Source organism: Eptesicus fuscus, chromosome 16, assembly GCF_027574615.1.
Source record: "Eptesicus fuscus isolate TK198812 chromosome 16, DD_ASM_mEF_20220401, whole genome shotgun sequence".
Lineage (NCBI taxonomy): Eukaryota > Metazoa > Chordata > Mammalia > Chiroptera > Vespertilionidae > Eptesicus > Eptesicus fuscus.
Genome location: NC_072488.1, coordinates 56,466,470 through 56,483,573, shown reverse-complemented (window position 1 = coordinate 56,483,573; position 17,104 = coordinate 56,466,470). Strand labels below are relative to the sequence as shown.

Below are 17,104 nucleotides of genomic sequence, written 5' to 3'. Positions count from 1 at the left end.
CCTGGACTTGATGACTGAGGGTCCTCCGTGTGCTCTCTTGGGTGGTGGTGTTTGAGGGAGGGGCAAGTGGAAGCCTATTAGCGAGTTGTGGCTGGGAGGGAGCTAGGAGCCAGGTGAGGGAGGGAAACGGCTAGAAAGACCATCTTTTTCTTCATGAAGGGGAGATTTGAAGGTGTTTGCAAGGCAAGATGGTGAAGGGGGTGGAGATTAGGCCCAAGGAGCATCCAGGACCCCATTTCATGGTGATGGGAGGAGCTGGTGGGCTGTGTGTGGGCTCAGGGGAGGGGTCCACTCAGGAACGCAGAGAGCACCTCTCCCTCGGGAGACAGAGGAGGAAGGGACGGGTAAAGGTGTGAGCCACAGTTGATGGTTAGGGACGAGGCATCCAGAAGAGCGGGAGGCCCAGGTGCTGGCAGAAGGGCGGTGGGAGGAGCCATGAGAGAGAGCAGGAATTCGGACACCTGTAAGTCCCTGGGAGCACCTGGGGCGGGGAGGACAAGGGAGGAGGAAGGCCAGATGTGGGATCTCCACCTAGTCCCAGGTTTCAAGCCGCTGTTCCCCCCTCCTCCCTCCTTTTTTTAAATTTTGGCTTACAGAAGAGTTGCACTAATAGCAAGACCATCTCCAGGCCATGTTTGGACCCTGCCAGGTGGCCTTACTCATTCAAGTCGTTTTGTCCCCTAAAAGCAAGGCTCCTAGTCTGTTTCCAAGCCCTGCATGTCCCTCTTCCGCTGGAAAGCCACACTCCTGGGCTTCACGTGAGATTCTTGGGGATCTGGCCTCGGGGCCCCTCTTACATTGTGCCTTCCTCAACCTGCCTCCCCCCACCCTCCAGCCCAGCTCCTTCCAACCCCGATGCACCCCACCTGTCTCCCTCTGACTCTGAGCCCCCAGAGGAAAACCCAGGCCAAGGCCTTGTGACCTTTCATTCTTCCGCGGTGCCTGGCAAACTACAGACAGAGGATGTCATCAGCAGAAAGCCAGACCTCGCCGATGCTGAGAGGCAGGAAGAGTCCAGTCCCACCCGGTCAGGACAGCTCAGGGCCCTGCAGCCTGAGCTCCCCTGGAGGGGAAGGAGGACGCAGACACACTCTGCCAGCTTGCAGAACTCCACTCGTCTCGGGGGCGGGGTGGGGGAAGTGGGGGGCGAGAAGGTCAAATGTAGGCTGGAGGGTCTGACCAGCCCCACACCCAGGACTGGGCTTGTTTTCACTTTCCTAGGTCACCTGGGACAATTCTGTGGGAATTCTAGGCCAGTGGCTGCCAGCCTTTCGGACCTCTCGGACCACCAGTGGGCAACCACTGCTCTAGGCTGTCCCCATAAGGCTCCAGAAAGATTTTTCCTCTCATATGCAGGACGATGTCAAAGTCCCTACCCTTTGTGTAGTGGAGACGTGTTTGGATGTGGGAGGCCTGGCCTGTGCCACTCCTGGTTCTGTAGAAGGCAGGACAGGCTGGCTTCCTGCCATCAGTGAGCCCAGTGCTGCAGCAAGCACCTGGGCCCAGAAGCCAGGAAGATGCAAGCCCGCCCCCTAGTGGCCACCCACCATAACTGCAGCCCAACAGCCCAGTCTCCACCCACCAGGCCTCTGGCATGAGTAGCTTGACAACACTGGCCAGGACCTGGGCACCAGCCCCTGGCTCCACAGGCCTCACGTGCCCAAGTGAAAGGAGGTGCCAGCTCTTCATGAGCAAAGAAGCATCAAGTGTTATACACATGCGCACAGGCAGACAAACCTCTCCTTTCATTCTTGTTTTACAATAAGGATACGCATCCAGTGAGGTCAAATATCTCATCCAAGGCCATCGGGCTTAAGTGTCAGTTCTGGGCCGAATCAATGTCCACCTGAAACCAGGCTTCCACCTCCATAACACAGGACGATCGGACTCTGCGTGCTGTTACCTGTGTTGTACATCAGAGCGACCCAGGGCTTAAGGGTTGCTAGTTCCACTCCCTGGAACAAACCCTACTGGACCCAAATCCTAGGCGCAGGTGGGATGGTGTATTCCGCTCCCCGCACCCACCGAGAGATGAGTGTTTCCATGCCAACAGCTGGGAACCAGAGCAGCACTGTCACCTCCGGGAGGTCAGGGACATGGTCCGTTCATTTTTAGCTCCTTAGCACTGGCCCATGAAAAGTGTCAATATTGTTTGTGAAATGAATAAATGAACGAGTGCGTGAAAAAATGATTCTGAGGTCCCCTTCAGTTTGATAGTAAATGTGTGACTCCTGCACACAAACACACAATGCTCTACACACATGAACAGACAGAGACACACACACACACAGACATGCATCCACACAGACACACAAACACATCTGAAGACAGGCATACACATGCAGACATATAGACACACATGCACAGACATGCATACACACATATACACATGCAGACATATAGACACACATGCACAGACATGCATATACACATGCAGACATATAGACACACATGCACAGACATGCATACACACATATACACATGCAGACATATAGACACACATGCACAGACATGCATACACACATATACATATGCAGACACAGAGACTCACATAAACACATATATACATGCAGACACATACATACTCATAGACGTGCTTATGCCCACAGGGCAGAGGGGATACAGCCTGACAAAGAACAGGTGGCCCAGCTGCCCAACCCTCCCCCCTCACACACTCATGCACACCTTTCTTCACTGGCCTGTATTTATTGCACACCCATTGGGTGCATGGCTCAGCCCCTGGCTCTGGTCAGAAACCTCTCATGACCCCTAAGGGCCAGCCCAGCTTGGGGGAGTTCCAGGCCACAGGGCTGGTTACAAGCATGGATGGGAGGGGGAGGCCCGGCAGGAAGGTGGAGAGGCAGTGCGTCAGCCAGCAGGCGGCAGGCAGGCAGCAGAGGCCCCTCTTGGCGGGCAGCCTGTGGGCACACTTGGCTGAACAGAGACAATGGTGGCTGCTCCCCCAGCCCAGCCTCCTTCCCACTGGCACAGCCTCAGATCCGTGGGTGTCCAGAACCACCCCCGCCCCACCCTGAAAGTAGCCAGAGGGCAGCTCCAGGGGACACACAGGGAGGGCAGGGGCCCAGAGGGGGCTGGTGCCCCTGGGGAATGGAGCTGTGAGGGCTGGGATGTGGGGAGGGGGTCCAGGCCTCCACCATGACTCTCAACCCTTCCACAGCGGCAGCTCCTGCCAGGAGAGCCCCAGGGGCTGTGTCACCACCTCCTCTTCAGCCTCCCCAGGGATCTGAGCCTCTTTCCTGGCACTGGGGACACAAAGGCCCCTTGTTCAGGGCTCCCCAGAGCCCTGGAGCCCCCACCACTTTGGGGCCATTGGCTCTCCTCTGCTGATTAGCAATTGGGCATGGGAGGTGGGGCGCTCTCATTGGCCCTGCCAGGCCCACTGTAGGGATGAGGAGACAAAGGTGCAGTCCCAGAGCCAGCCTCACAGGGCCCTGCCCCTGACAGCAGCCCCACCCTGAGCAGGGCCAGGAGACAGGAGGCTCGCTGGGGTCTTCCCAGGCCTCTCCCAGCAGGTCACCTGATTCCCAGAGCAAGACTATCCCCGGGGCCTGACGGCCCAGAGGCCTCGGCTGCCCCAGGCTCTCTCCTGGAAGCGCAGGGACCATCTGCTCTGCTTCTCCAAGTGCTGAGCGGCCCCAGGCCCAGAAAAAGGGGGCATTCTGGATTTTGGAGGAGTGAAGAGTGACATGGGACAAACTCTGGGACAGGAGCCAAATCTCTGGCCTCCCACCTTCCTCAGGAGTGGCCAGGGACCCTGGCTGAGGACCTGCCACAGGGCAGGGCAGGGCAGAGCAGTACTCGGGCAAGCTCAGAGACGGCTGTCCTTCAGCACAGCAGAGGCCTCTCCTCCATCCCACAGGGTTTCATCCCAGGTCCGCCCCAGCGCAGGGGCCAAGGTCTGTGAGTGACGCTTCACAGCTGATGGCGGTTCCGCTTGGGGATAATCTTCCGGTAGGTTCTGCGCTCTGAGATGTTGCGCTTCACCTTGGCGGTAGTGGGGGCCTCGTCCTGGTGCAGGGAGGGGCTGGAGTGGGACTTCTTCAGGCTGGGCTTGGGCTCCTGGGGGCCTGCAGCTTCCCTCCCCAGCTGCTCCTCCCACAGGTCCAGGTCATCCGAGGGGCAGTGCAGACGGGTCACCAGCAGCTGCACATACATCTCATAGCGGGTTTTCTGCAACACACAGGACCCCCACCTTAAGTACCACCTGGATCCAGGTGGGGAGGAGGCTGGAATCATGAGGGATGGACAGATAAGATGTGTATGAAGCTGTGGCAATAAAAGCTGCTGCAGAGAGAGGGCTGGACTGACAGCTAGCGTCGGTGTTGTACCTGTAACCAGGCTTTGCAGAACAAAGCAGTAGCGTGTTAGAGCCCTGCCACGATTTGGACAGTATTACAGTCACACGGATCAGCCAGCCCTGTTCTAATGGCCAACACCGTGTGCGCTGTAACCAGCATCTCCCAGACACTGAAAGGCCAGGACCCAGCAGGCCTGAGGCCCATGCAGCACTGCACAGGACGGCTCACGCCTGCGCTGAAACCTGGCTGAGTCTGGGCAGCATGTTAACAATTGGCATCTGGAGAGCATGATGCTAACAGCCCTCGTCTGCTCACACTCCTAAGGACTCTGTAACTAGCACCTCCAGATACTGTTTCCAGTTTGGTCTGTACTTTCTCACCCTCCATTCCATGAGGCCATTATCCCAGCCCTGTGGGTATGGGGGCACCCCATGAGGTCGTTTTCCTTGTCCCAGGCTGGGAGGTTGGGTGGGGCACCATCATGACCCTGTTTATAAAGGACAGGAGGTCTCCAGAGGGCTAGCGGCTGCTAAAGACCCCTCTGGTCTGTGGTGGGAGGGGCTGGAGTTCTGCAGGCAGACCTGGGTCCTGTTGGCCACACCCAGGGCCTCTGGGAAATGGTGCGCTCACAGCCACGAGTGCAACAAAAAGCCAGAGGGGACGACCAGGAGGGTGAGGGTGGTACAGCCAGCAGGTGACGCTGACTATTGCATCTCTGGTCTCTGCCTTTGGATCACCTCTGACCCCTCTGTTGTCACACTGCCCCTCACCTACACTTGCTGCTTAGGTTCTAGAATGTGCACCAACGTCGGGCCAAAGCAGAATTTGGGGTGGGGGTTGGGGGCTAAAACATTTCGGGTCGATCATAGAGCTAATAAAGGTCATTCCTTTGTTAAGACTGTGAAGGACTGGAGTAGCATGTACACTGATCAGGTTTGGATGACTTATTGGCTCTCTCCATGCCTCAGTTTCCTCATCTATAAAATGAGGTTCATAGTCCCTACCCCAGAGTTGTTAGATAATTTAATAAGATAATCCCAGCAAGTAATACAAGCGCCACAAATACAGCCTATTATTATTAGGTAGGTATTAGGGGAAATAACCTAAAATACTTTTTCCTTCAACTTAGGAAAAGCCACATATACTCTTAGGAGAAAACAGTTATAAAAACAATGTCCCCTAATAGCGTTTCAGATGAGCGGCTGGTCCGCGATCCCAGAACACGGGGACACGCCCTGCGCAAGCACTGTGCGCAGACAGCACCTCCCCTGCCCTGAGCCACAGGGGAGCGAAGGCTGCAGGGCCAGACGCGGCCACGAGGGGGCGGACGGGGGCCGGCGGCTCACCTCGTGCTCCAGGTACTCCTTCCGCAGGCGGTATTCCTCCAGCTCCCGGCTGCGGCCCCGCCGCTCAGGTAAGTTCCTCTGCAGATCCAGCAGGTCGTCGGAGGCAGCATCCAGGCAGTTCTCGTGGGACCGATGCTGCTCCTCCTAGTTGCAGGAGGTATTGGGAGAAGCAATCCCGAGCTCCCCTTCTTTCTGGGCCCAGGTGCGCAGCCCACCCCAACCCCTCAGTTCCCAGAGCCAGGTGTGCAGATTCATCCCCCTTCCCGGGTCCAGGTGTGCAGCAGCCCGCCTCCTTCCTGGGCCAGGTGCGCAGCCCCGCGCTCCCATCTCTGCTCTAGTCTCCCAGTGCGTGCACCACCCCCACACCGCCCTGCCCCACCCGCCTCTCCCCGAGGCCGTACCAGGGAGCTCTGGGCAGGGCCCACGGGCAGGATGGGCCGCACGAATCTGCGCTGGGAGCCCACCGCGGCGGGGAAGGGCGGCGCTGAGTGCGTGGCGGCGGCCAGGTTGATGCGCGCGATCCAGGAACTCATCTCCTTGGCAGTGCTGAGGGCAGAGAGGCGGTGGGTCCCCAGGGGTCCCAGGGCCTCAGAGTCTGTCCTGTTGCTTACCGCCCCCCCCCACCCCCCAGCTTCTGTGTTCTCACAGCAGTCCAGCATCTCAGGACTGGAGCCTCAAGGAGCCAGAAGCCCTGTGGCTGACCTCCATGGGTGCATTTCCCCTTTCATCAAAGAGGACAATCCGGAGGGCAACAGCTTTTATATCAAATGCCACCAAAATGTTGATGTCATCGTTACCCTGGAATCCTCTGTTCAAAACTGGGAGGCTGACCTGGGCTTACAGGGCAGAGCCACTCACAGGCCAGGTGGGCCGTGGGCGGGGCGGGGCTGCGGGAGCCCTGCCTTAGTGTGCAGTCAGAGCCCCTCAGCAGGGCTGCCGAGGTCTGCTGGTCCAGATGGCAGCCCCAGAGGAGCAGGGCTCAGGGGATAGGAAGCGGGCCCTTCTGCTAGTCTCCCACCCAGACTCACGGTGCCTGGAAGAGGTAGAGGCGCCAGTCGGCAGTCCGCAGCTGGAAGACGTGTGGCTTCTTGGTGTAATGGGTGGCCGGCGAAGCCAGCGAGTGGTGCACCCCCACGGGCTCGTCCACCATCTGCCCCACCAAACTCTCCCCCTCGGGGCCGTGGTCCTCTCCCTGCCACAGGGCACAGCGGCTCAGAAAGAGGTTTTCAGTAGCAGCCGCCCACCCCCACCGTTCTGGGCCTTCCCCCGTTTCCCGCCCTGCGCATCGCAATGTGGGCGCCCTTCCCACCTTCAGGAAGTAGAGGACCATCCCTCGGAGCAAGGTGTGGAGCATCTTCCAGCCACGCTTGCCCCATGGCGCTGCCCAGGAGCAGAATGCACAGGTGAGTGGGGGCACCCCACCCAGATACCCTCAGACACACCCAGGCCCCCGCTCTTCGCCCCTCACACCAGCTCCAGCCCCCCAGCCCCAGATGCACATAAGCACATAGAATCATTCAGACACACAAAACAAGTCACACACAGGCATGTACCATGCCGTACACACAGGCAGTCACGTGTGGAAACCAAAACAGATGAGAACTATTGACAGACAACAAATTCGACAGACCATCCCCTCTCCAGACACACCCACCCCAAGCACAGCCCCAGCTCGGACATCCTTCAGTCCCTGTGGATGACCTCGACTTCCTGAGCCCTTCCGGAGAGGCACGGGGCTGGAGCCCGTGGGCAGGAGAGGGCCTGCTCCCTGTGGTCACCGCCGTGCACGGGCCTGTGGGATGCTGGTGCCCTGGCTGGGATTCCTGCTCTGGTCATGCTGTTGCCCTGCTCTAAAGCTCCAGCCATCTGGGCACAAGGCCCAAATGCAGACCCGGGTGATGCTGCCCCCAGTGCGTTTCCCAGCATTCTCTTTCACACACCCCATGTTTGGAACAAACTATGTCTGCTCCTTCTTCATGGGGCTCACCCTCTGCCCACCTTCAGATACCCAGACCTTCCGAGCTTCGGCTCAGATTCATCATTTCCCAGGAGCCTTAACGTGCCTGTCTCCCACATCCACCCCAAACAAAACCCCAAGCCTCGCCCCCTCCACAGCCCGTCCTGGATCTGGCCCTTCCCACACGGCTCTCACACCGACGTGCTTGTCTGGCTTCTGCCTCAGCACGGGCTCAGGGGCAGGAATATCGGTCCCTCCTGGGTCTGCCCCCCACCCTCCTGGTGGTGCCTTACACAGTCACCATCAAGGCAGTTACGTGGGCTGCCTGTCACCCTGTGCACACGTCAGCACGCATCCCTGAGCAGAGCCCTCCGCACCCCCACACAGACAGAGGCCCCACACGGAAGGAGACACCCACTCTTCTTGCCGTCCACGTCGTGATGCATCTTCCGAGCCAGGATGCCCTGCTTGTAGGTGGGCCCCGTGGGGTCCAGGGCCAGCTGGAGGAAGGGGCTGCTCATCTTGCCGCCGAGTGGTGAGGACTGGGCCTTCTCAGGTCTGGCTGCGTCTTCTTCGTCCCTGAACAGAGAGAAGCAGGCTGAGGTGCTGACAGGGTGCCCCACCCTTTCTCTCTCACTGGGGAGCCACATCTCAGGATACCCCAGAAGAAATCTTTCAAAGCCAACCCATCTGTTCCTGTCTTCCCCAAGTCCCCTGCCTCTGGCTCCTCATGTGTTACCCGCCCTCAGGTGGGCTGGGGAGAGGGGCAAGATGGCGGAGGTAAGGGAGGAGTGTGGGGAGGGAAGGTCACTTACACAGCCCACTCCAGCTTCTCACTCCGGATAGACCAGTACAGGGCCTGGAACAGAGGCACATGGTGGTCAGAGAGCCTCAGGCTTTGAGGACCAAACTCCATCTGGCAGAAGTAGGGTGGGGGGTGCTACAGCCTGCCTCTTCCACCCCAATACAGCTGCCCCCCTTCTGCGAATGGGAAGGAGCTCATCTGTGCACGCACACACACACACAGCCATTCATGGAGCATTTGCCATGTGTCACACATTGTGCTGTCCTAGTCTCCACCTGAGCTCAGCGAGGCCTGAACTTCTCTCCAAGGGAAAGGACTCATCCACATACCATCCTGCACGGAGGGGGCTGACAGAGCAGAGCAGGGCCGGCTGACTGATGGGGCCAATGACCACAGTGAATGAATGAGTGAGCGAATGAATGAGTGAGGTGCTGAGCTTCCACATGATGTAACAGAGTATTCACATAGATGCATCCTGCCAGCTTTGTGTAGTCCTGGGCACGCCTACAGGGGCCTGGCACATAGTAAGTGCTCAATAAATGCTTACTGAAGGACGTGGGAACAAATGATGTGATTGCTAATGAAGAGCACACTGTGTGCCAGGCACTGTGTGAGCTCCTGACTCACTTGATGCCGTCGTGATAACAGCACTTAAGTGGTTCAACCCCAGGAGGAACCCGCATTGGCCACCGCATTGGGTTACACTGTCCAAGACAAGAACTCAAATGCTGGAGCGCTGGCTCTAGACTTTCTCTTAGAAGTTTTGCCTTTTTTCACTTAAAGAAGAAAAGAAAACCCAAAAAACAGTGCTTCCCCGATTTCACAGGCCTCAGAATCAAGCTTTGTGACCACTTCGAGGGCTCCAGCTCCAGAAGTCTGGTCCAGGAGGTCCAGGGCGGGGGAAGGGCTAGGCATTTGCACAAGCTAACAAATCCGGTGGTGACACTGCAGTCAGTAAACCGGCCCTGTCCTTGGAGGATATTTGGGCGGAGCCAGGCCCCAGTGCAGCATCCCCTGGGGACGGGGAGCCAGGCTCAGGCACGGGGCGGGAGCCTTCTGTGAGCAGCCCTGGCAGCGCACCTTCAGCAGCTCCTTGGGGAAGTTCCCGCCGTCCTGCAGGCCGTTCAGGTTGCTTATGAATTCCTGGCAGCTCATGCTCTTCCCAATGTTCTGTGGCATGGAGAGAAGTGGGACAGCTGGCACGCGCCACCAGGAGGAAACGCCCGGCCAGCCACTCTGGAACCTTCTCCAGTTCCCCGCGGTCTTTCCTGGCCCCTCCTAGGCCTCGGGTCCCACAGACGCTCTCCCCACGTGCTCACCTGGCCGTGCAGGTCCGTGTTCAGGAGCATGATGGCACAGGTCAAGGTGTGCACGGAATCTGTCCCAGAGAGGTGAGTGGAGAGAAAGTGCTGGGACCGGACTCGGCTCTCCCTCTGCCCACAATGGGCAGGGGACCCCCAAACACTTCTGGTTCTCCACAGCTCCCAAGCACACCACACCAACTGCCACCAGGGAACTCCCGCGCAGGATCCCTCCGCCCGCGGCACCCGGAGCCCTGCCCTCCTACCTACTGAGGAGAAGAGCCCGGGGTTGCAGTGGTGGAAGCGCCTGGAGAACTGGAACAGGACTCGCTCCCGCTCCTGGGTCTCCCCGCTGAGTACCAGTGCCTGGAGGAAGCTCCTGGAAGGAGGCCCGGATCAGGGCAGGCCCCGGCTGGACAGCAGGCCCCGAGCTCGGGCAGGGTCTGCCGGGCCACCCCTCCTCCCCAGGGAGGGCCCAGGCGTTACCGAAGAGCTCGGTCCAGGCTCTGGCCACTGAACTGGAAGAAGGACAGGTACTCCTGAGCCACAGCCCTGCTGAAGTCATTGCTGTGGAGGGAAGTAGAGATCATGTCTGGGTGGAGGAGGGGGCCGGAGGCACCGGCGCAGAGGGAACCCCGGGCCTGCACACATCCCAGGGCCTGGGAATTGGGACTGGGGGCCCTGAGCAAGGCAGAGGCCCAGCCAGCTGGACCCTGGGTCCTGAGAGGGCAAGGGAAAGCCAGGGTCTGATTGTACTGGCCCCCACCTCATGCTGGATGGCAGGGCCACATGTGATCAGGGCAGGAAGGCAAAGTGGCCAATCCAATGGCTCTAAGCTGGGTCAAGGGTGTGGAGAAGGGGTGACACCAGTGTGACAGGAAGAGGAAGGCTTGGACAGGGGAAGGGTACAACCAGGACAGGACGATGGGGTGAGAGGTCAGCAATGGGCTGGAGGGCTGGGGAGGAGTGGCCGGTGGAATGAGCCTGCCCGCCTCACTCAAGGGCCCCTCTCTCAGGCTGAGCCCCTTACTTCTTCCTCAGGTGCACAGCCACCTCAGACTTCCGGAAACCCTCCAGGCGATAGAGGCGGGAGGCCAGGTCCCAGGCCTGCTTGTCCGTCCTGACGCCGTTGGCCAGCTTGTCTGCAGCCTGCGGCCCCTGGCCCTCCTCTGGGGACTTCCCTTGGGGCATGGGGCTCTCAGGAAGCCTGCAAAAGGCCATCAGTGTCCTCACTCTCATGGGCACAAATGGGTTCTGGATCAGGTCGTGGAGGAGCCCTCAGAATTCCTGCTCCTCCCACACCCTCCAGCTCCAGCTTCCAAGCCTAGACCTACCACCGAGGAAAGTGCTTGAATGAGGCAAGAATAGGAAGCCTGACTGGCTTCGGGATGGTGAAGGCTGGGGTGTCAGCCTTCGCTGTCTCTCCCTTGTGCCGTGGTACAGAAAGGCCTTCCCGTGGGGACGGGATAGGATAGCGGCCCGGCATGAGTGAGTGCAGGCCGGCCACCCCACCGACTCAGTCTGACACTCAGACCCTCAGAGGTCACCAGTCCCACCTCCACCCGACGCTTAGGTTTCCCTGGCAACAGCACAACCCCGTCCTGGTATCTTGATTATCTGAATGCTCGTTATCCAAGTTGCCACAGTGAGGGATTATGCAGGGAAGCAGAACTCATCATAACGTGAGAATTTCACTGATACACGGCCCTCTCTCCAAGTAACGGGCTCCGTGTCTGCTGGTAACTTCTTACAAGTCCTCACGCTCAGACACACCCAACAGGGCAGGGCAAACAGAATACAAACCAACTGAAAAGTAAAGTTACAAATCTGGCAAAACTCCTAGGCTTTCATGAAGTTGGCGAAAGTGATGCGGGAAGATGCCAGGAACCACACGGAAAGCCACTGACGGAGAAGCCGGGAGAGTTAGTCCAGCGAACAGTGAAGAGCAGGAACTAAAACAGACACACTTGTCCCATCTAAAGACAACTAACTCTATGGATGATCAGCTGACGAAGCCCTAAAATACTTTACCAAAATGACCTTGTCAATTGGTGTTCTTCCTAAAATGATATCTGAACGGAGAGACACTTTGGAGGGAAAATCCACTCTGCAAATATACACTGTCATGGACTGTATACTTTCAACGAGTGACTTGTATCTTAACAGAGGTGTTAATAAAATAAAATAAATCTCTATGACCTCACTGTGAAAGTGAAGTATGAATGAAAGATAGCTATTGGGCCAGCAAGCTTGTGCCAAGAAAATTAAACCTCTTATATGACTTTAATTTTGGTAGAGTGCCCCACTCTGTCTAGCTTCTGAGACCCCGCTGATGGCCCAGCCTCTGCATCTCCACCGACATCGGAGTGGCCAGGTGCCTGAGGAGGAGGGCTCTGTGATCTGATAGGATGGGCTCCGTGATCTGATAGGATGGGCTCTGTGATCCTGATAGGATGGGCTCTGTGATCCTGATAGGATGGGCTCTGTGATCTGATAGGATGGACTCTGAGCCACACCCAGGGGCACGGGGATGGGAGTGGGGTTGACCCTGCAGCCAGTGCAGCTTCAGGTCCAGGACCTGCACCGCCACTGCTTCCTCCTGGCCTCTTCAGCATGACCTCTCCTTTGCCAGCCAGAGCACACGCCCTTCCCCAGTGGGACCCCAGGGGCTGGTGTCTTCACCCAGCATCCAGAGGGGCAGAACGAGGCTGGCTTCCCACCTGGCCTGTTCCCACCTCTGGCCTCAGTTCTGGGGTTACTCGGGCCTGCTCTGGGCCCCCAGACTCCTCCCCTTGGTCCCAGGAAAGCCTGCCATGGTGCTCCGGCTCCCCTGAGATCTGAGCCGGCTCCCGGGCCCAGGCTCCTACATGAGCTTCTCCCAGATGCCTCCTCAGAGTCAAAGCCTGTGTAACCCCACCTCACATGCTCTGACCTCCCACGCCCCACAGCTACGTGGCACGACTCCCATCTCTCTGGGCACATGGGCCTGGCTAGGTTTCCTGGACACTTGTCCCTCCTGCTGTCCAGCCTTGGATAGGCTCTGACTCAAATCCCACCCCACGTCTATGACTGTCTGCTCTTTGGTTTCTGATGCTTTCAAACCTACCCCGTCTTCCTCAGAACCCTGTTGGTTCCAGGCACATAATCCTGGCTTTAACTGATAGGAGTGTTAAACCCCTGCGTGCACTGCTCCCGCTCCCAGACCAGGACTCCCCGACGCACCCGAGGAGGAGCCGCTGCCAGCCCACACTTACCCTCCTGTGGAAGCCAGGTGAGCATCGGGCTGGACCGAGCCGGCGTCGGCAGTGCCTGCAGGGCCCTCACTCTTCACCTCCTCCCCTGGGTCCAGGGCCTCTGGGGCCTCCTCTCTCTCTGAGGACCGTGGCTGTGCCCCATCTGTCTCCAGGAGGGCCAGGCGGGAAGCGTCTAGTGTCCACGTGGGGAAGGCGCTGCTGGGGTGGCAGCCCTGGGGCTGCGGGCTGCCTTCCCAGGAGGACGAGGACACGGGGCTGGGCCTGGGCCCGAGGCCTCTGCTCTCAGACTCAGGGCTGCTGGGCTCTGGCGAAGAGGCTGGGCCCCACCAGGGGCCCGGGGCAGGGGTGCAGGGAGCAGGCTCCTGGGGACACTCGGCATCTCTGTCACCTGAGGGAGAGCAGCAGGCTGGGGGCCCAGGGGCCTGGCAGAGCAGACAGCCTTCGGCCTCCTCCCGGGGCACCCTCCCTGGGCTCCTCCCTGCAGCTGGGCAGCACGTCCAGTCCCTCCTTCGGGCAGCGTCCTCCCACGTGCAGGGGCACAGGGTTCCCGGGACTCCAGCCCCAAGGCAGCAGGCTCAGGACAGGTAAACTGGGAGCCAGGCATCGAAACCTGAGTCCCCGTACATTTCCTCAGTGAGGGGAGTACTTACACCCATGGTCTGATGATGTCATAGGTCTATCTAACAGGGTACCATGGGCCCTCATGCAACCCACGGATCCAAGAATGACCTTTGTCCCACTCCAGATGGCAAAGCCTCCCACCGCCCAATGTCCCAGGCTCCCTGGGTCTCACCTCTGTCCTGGGAGGTAAGAGGCAGCTGGGGCCAGGAAGGACCCTGCTCTGTCTGCCAGCCCTCAGGACTGGGCAGGGCCTGTTGAGAGGCACAGGGTATCCATGAGCCCTGGAGGCCCTGAGGGGTGAACAGGAGTCCAGGCAGGGAGAGGGGAGGGAGAGGAAGGAGAATGACTAACAGTTACACACCCCTCCCTGCTGTTCTCGCCCAGTGGGGCCCTGAGTCCAGGGGAGGATCCTGGAGGGAGGGCCCTAGGAATGCTGGTGCTGAGCCCTTCGCAGAGCGGGGAGGGGAGGCACAGGGAGGGGAAGGTACTTGCCGGAGGACGCACAGGATGAGGATGGGTGGCAGGGCTGGGGTCAGATCTGGCATGCCCTGTTTCCCAGGTCAGTGCCTTGTCCACAGAGGATGCTGCAGGGTCAAGACCTCCTGCCAGAGAAGCCTTAGGGAAGAAATGGAGAGGAGAGCGTTTGACCTGGGGAAGCAATCCCCAGGGCATTCCCATACCCTCCGAGCCGCGAGCCATGTCCACTGACTTGTTTTCTCAGCCTGTCCTCTCCCCTCCACGGTCCCCCAGGGGGCCCTGCCTCCCGCAGCACCAGCCCAAGGAGGGGCTGTGTGATAGGGAGGGCGACAGCCACCAGGCCATGGGCAGGGTCTGCCATCCCGGTGGGAGCACCCTGCAAGCTCAAGGATGAGAACCGGGCCCCAGGCTCCCCTCGGGTGACCCCCAGGGCCCCAGAGCCAGGAGGCCAGCCCACATGGGGGAGGGGGGACAGCCTGGGGGGAGATGGGCTCCTCTCCGGGTAGCAGGCCTCTGAGGCTCTCTGGGTTCTGAGATTAGAGTCTCCGGGCCCCGCTCCACCATCTAAAGCTTCCTTATCTCTTCAGCAGAGGCCGCCCTGGGAAAACTGTGCCCCTATTGTCTCACACACTTGTCCCCAGAACTTGTCCTAGCTGATAGCAAGCTCGTCTGCCATCGTCCTGTGGGCCTGACCCGCTGACACTGGGCGGGAGGAGGAATGAGAGATGGTAAGCTAAAAGTAACAAAACGCTGAAGTCTCTAAGGAAAGAGAGGAGGGACGCGGACAGAAACCTCCCGGGGGCAGAAGGTGCCCTGGCCGCTGACCCCTGCAGCTACGGCTGGGGTTGGGGTGTGTTAGAGGCGGGAGGGTACAGTCTGAGGATGGGCAGGAACAGGCTGCACCTAGAGGGGCCGCCAGTCCCCCCCACCTAACCCACCCCATGTGTCCAGACACGCCCCTGAGCTGGCAAGACGGAGACGTGGATGTCATGTGCACACGTTCAGTGACATTGCAGCATCTGTCCATTTTCTCATAATTCTAAAGGCCTCACTGGTCCTGCCTTCCTGTTGTATTTCTCCAGGGTCCCCAAAGGCCCTGGCATTTGAAGAGTGTCTGGGCTGGGCGGCCACAGAGCAAGGCCTGTCCTTTTGTGTCCCAGGCCCAGCTCTGGGTGGGCTCCCAAGGCCCGGCTTACCTTGTTCCCCACCCAGCTGGGAGGTGCTGCGGGAGCCTGTTGGACGGCGTCAGGTTCGGCCCAGGAGAAGGAGTGTGGTTTGTAGGTGGGCACAGGGAACGGAGGGGTGGTGTGCCCACTGGAATCAGCCACGCTGTCCCCCGAGTCTGGCTCATCGCCCAGCCCCCATGGCACCCTGCCCAGCAGGAGAGGAGGCTCCAGGGTCTGCGGGCTCTCAGGCCTCCCATTGTCGTCCTTGTCAGCACAGGAGTTGGAGTGCCCCCAGGAGAAGCGCTCTCTTGGAGTGCTGGTCTCTGAGCAAGGGCTCTCCAGGAAGAGGGGGTTGTCAAAGAACAGGCTCTCCTCCTCGGCACCCCACTCTGGGGAGGATTCTGGCGTCCCCTCCCCGGGGGACACCTGGGTCTGGCTCTCTCCCTTGGACCTGCTGCTGTCCTCTCCCGAGGGAGAGCTGGCAGGGGGGCCTGGGCCCAGGGGGCCTGCCGGGCTGGAGGGGAACGTGGGGAGGTCCACAGGAGCCGTAGGGATGCAGGACCTCAGCTCGGCCCGCAGTCCCTCAGTCTTCTCCAGCTCCTCCTCCAGGTCCAGGACGCACATCTGGGCCTGCAGGATGCCCGCCCAGAACACCACCTGCGTGGACGAGCTGGGGTTCTGCCGTGGGCCCCCCTGGGAAGACCCGCTCCCCAGGCCCTCGGGCTCGGCCCTAGAGCCCCCGGCAGGAGCATCTCGCCTCCCTGGGGACTCAGAAGGGTCAGATGCCCAGGTCAGTTCCTGCAAAGGTCCGGGCGGGTCAGGACGGCTGCTCGTTTCCCTCGGCTGTACTCCTGGATGGGGCTGCAGGTTGTCCCTCAAATAGATGTTGAGGAATTCCACGGGTTCCGGGTGTTCAGAGAGTGTGTTGTCATCCATCATCCACAGGGAGCAAGTGTGCAGGGATCCACAGCAGTGTCCACCGTCACAGTCCCATTGTGTGGATTAGGGGGACTGCTGGCCCGGGGGGCAACGGAGATCCACTCTGCCCTGGAAATGCCCAAAGCACAGCAGGTCAGCAAAGGGCTGCCAGCTCCTGTCTAGTGTGTCAGATGTACTTGGGGGTCCTTGCCATGCGCATGGCCCCGGCTGGAGTACACTGTCCTCCACAGCCCTGTGGGGGAGCAGTGCTTCATGCATGCCCTCTGACCCCACCATCTCAACCGCCTGCTCCAAAGACACCCGTCTGTGGGCTGAAGTGGCCCGGGGGGCTTAGCTGAAAAAAGATGGACTGGCTGAATCAGATCCTCTTCTCAGGGATCTCAACTGGAGAATGGAGAGGCAGCCAGCAGCAGGAGATGGAAGTGCCTCAGAACAGCGTGAAATCAGTGGCGAGCCAAAAACAGCACGTGAGCCAAAACAGCACGTAAGCCAAAGCAGGTGGCAGCCAGAGAGACACAGACCAGAGTCGACGAAAATGGAACAAAACTTCTCGTGGGAGAAGCAGGCGCCTAGGAAAGAAGGCCACGGCCTTACTCCCACTCTCTGAGGCTCCTGTCTCTGGAGCCTGGTCCTTTACAAGACTGGCCAGCGGGTCCTGGTTTACAGCCGTACAGCTTGGCCAGGGGACGCCCTGGCCACTGTGAAACTCGTCACTGGACTGTCTCCACCTCGTACTGGCTCTCAGGCAGTGCGAGGTCAAACACAGACTCACGACACGCCGTTCCGGGATGAAAGGCGCCCCTGGTCTCATCGCATCTCTTATTTTTCCTTTGCCTCAGACCCTTCTCGGCAGGTCCTCATTCCTCCAAACCCCACACCTGCATCTGCACGTGACCAGCCTCAGGGGCCTTCCTGAGGC

General features: G+C 59.5%; 1 protein-coding gene across 1 annotated transcript; it reads right to left on the bottom strand.

The window, feature by feature from the left end:
* Positions 1-2,692: 2,692 nt before the first annotated feature.
* PSD4 (pleckstrin and Sec7 domain containing 4) lies at positions 2,693-16,232 on the bottom strand. The gene is made up of 16 exons (XM_054728356.1): positions 15,277-16,232; positions 14,108-14,218; positions 13,776-13,884; positions 12,983-13,370; positions 10,759-10,935; positions 10,215-10,295; positions 9,995-10,107; positions 9,747-9,805; positions 9,508-9,597; positions 8,438-8,481; positions 8,041-8,201; positions 6,975-7,045; positions 6,694-6,857; positions 6,067-6,211; positions 5,666-5,809; positions 2,693-4,191 (listed from the first exon to the last, which is right to left on the bottom strand). Exons 1-16 carry the CDS (start codon positions 16,183-16,185, stop codon positions 3,934-3,936), a joined length of 3,024 nt encoding a protein of 1,007 aa, XP_054584331.1. The 5' UTR covers positions 16,186-16,232; the 3' UTR covers positions 2,693-3,933.
* Positions 16,233-17,104: the final 872 nt, after the last annotated feature.

Excerpts from the sequence above, each read along its gene's own strand:
- PSD4 (XM_054728356.1), bottom strand. The coding sequence starts at position 16,185 with ATGATGGATGACAACACACTCTCTGAACACCCGGAACCCGTGGAATTC. Across the intron at positions 6,858-6,974 it reads TGGTCCTCTACTTCCTGAAG|GGAGAGGACCACGGCCCCGA; the intron begins GTGGGAAGGGCG and ends GCCCTGTGGCAG. Across the intron at positions 4,192-5,665 it reads AGGAGTACCTGGAGCACGAG|AAAACCCGCTATGAGATGTA; the intron begins GTGAGCCGCCGG and ends TGTGTGTTGCAG.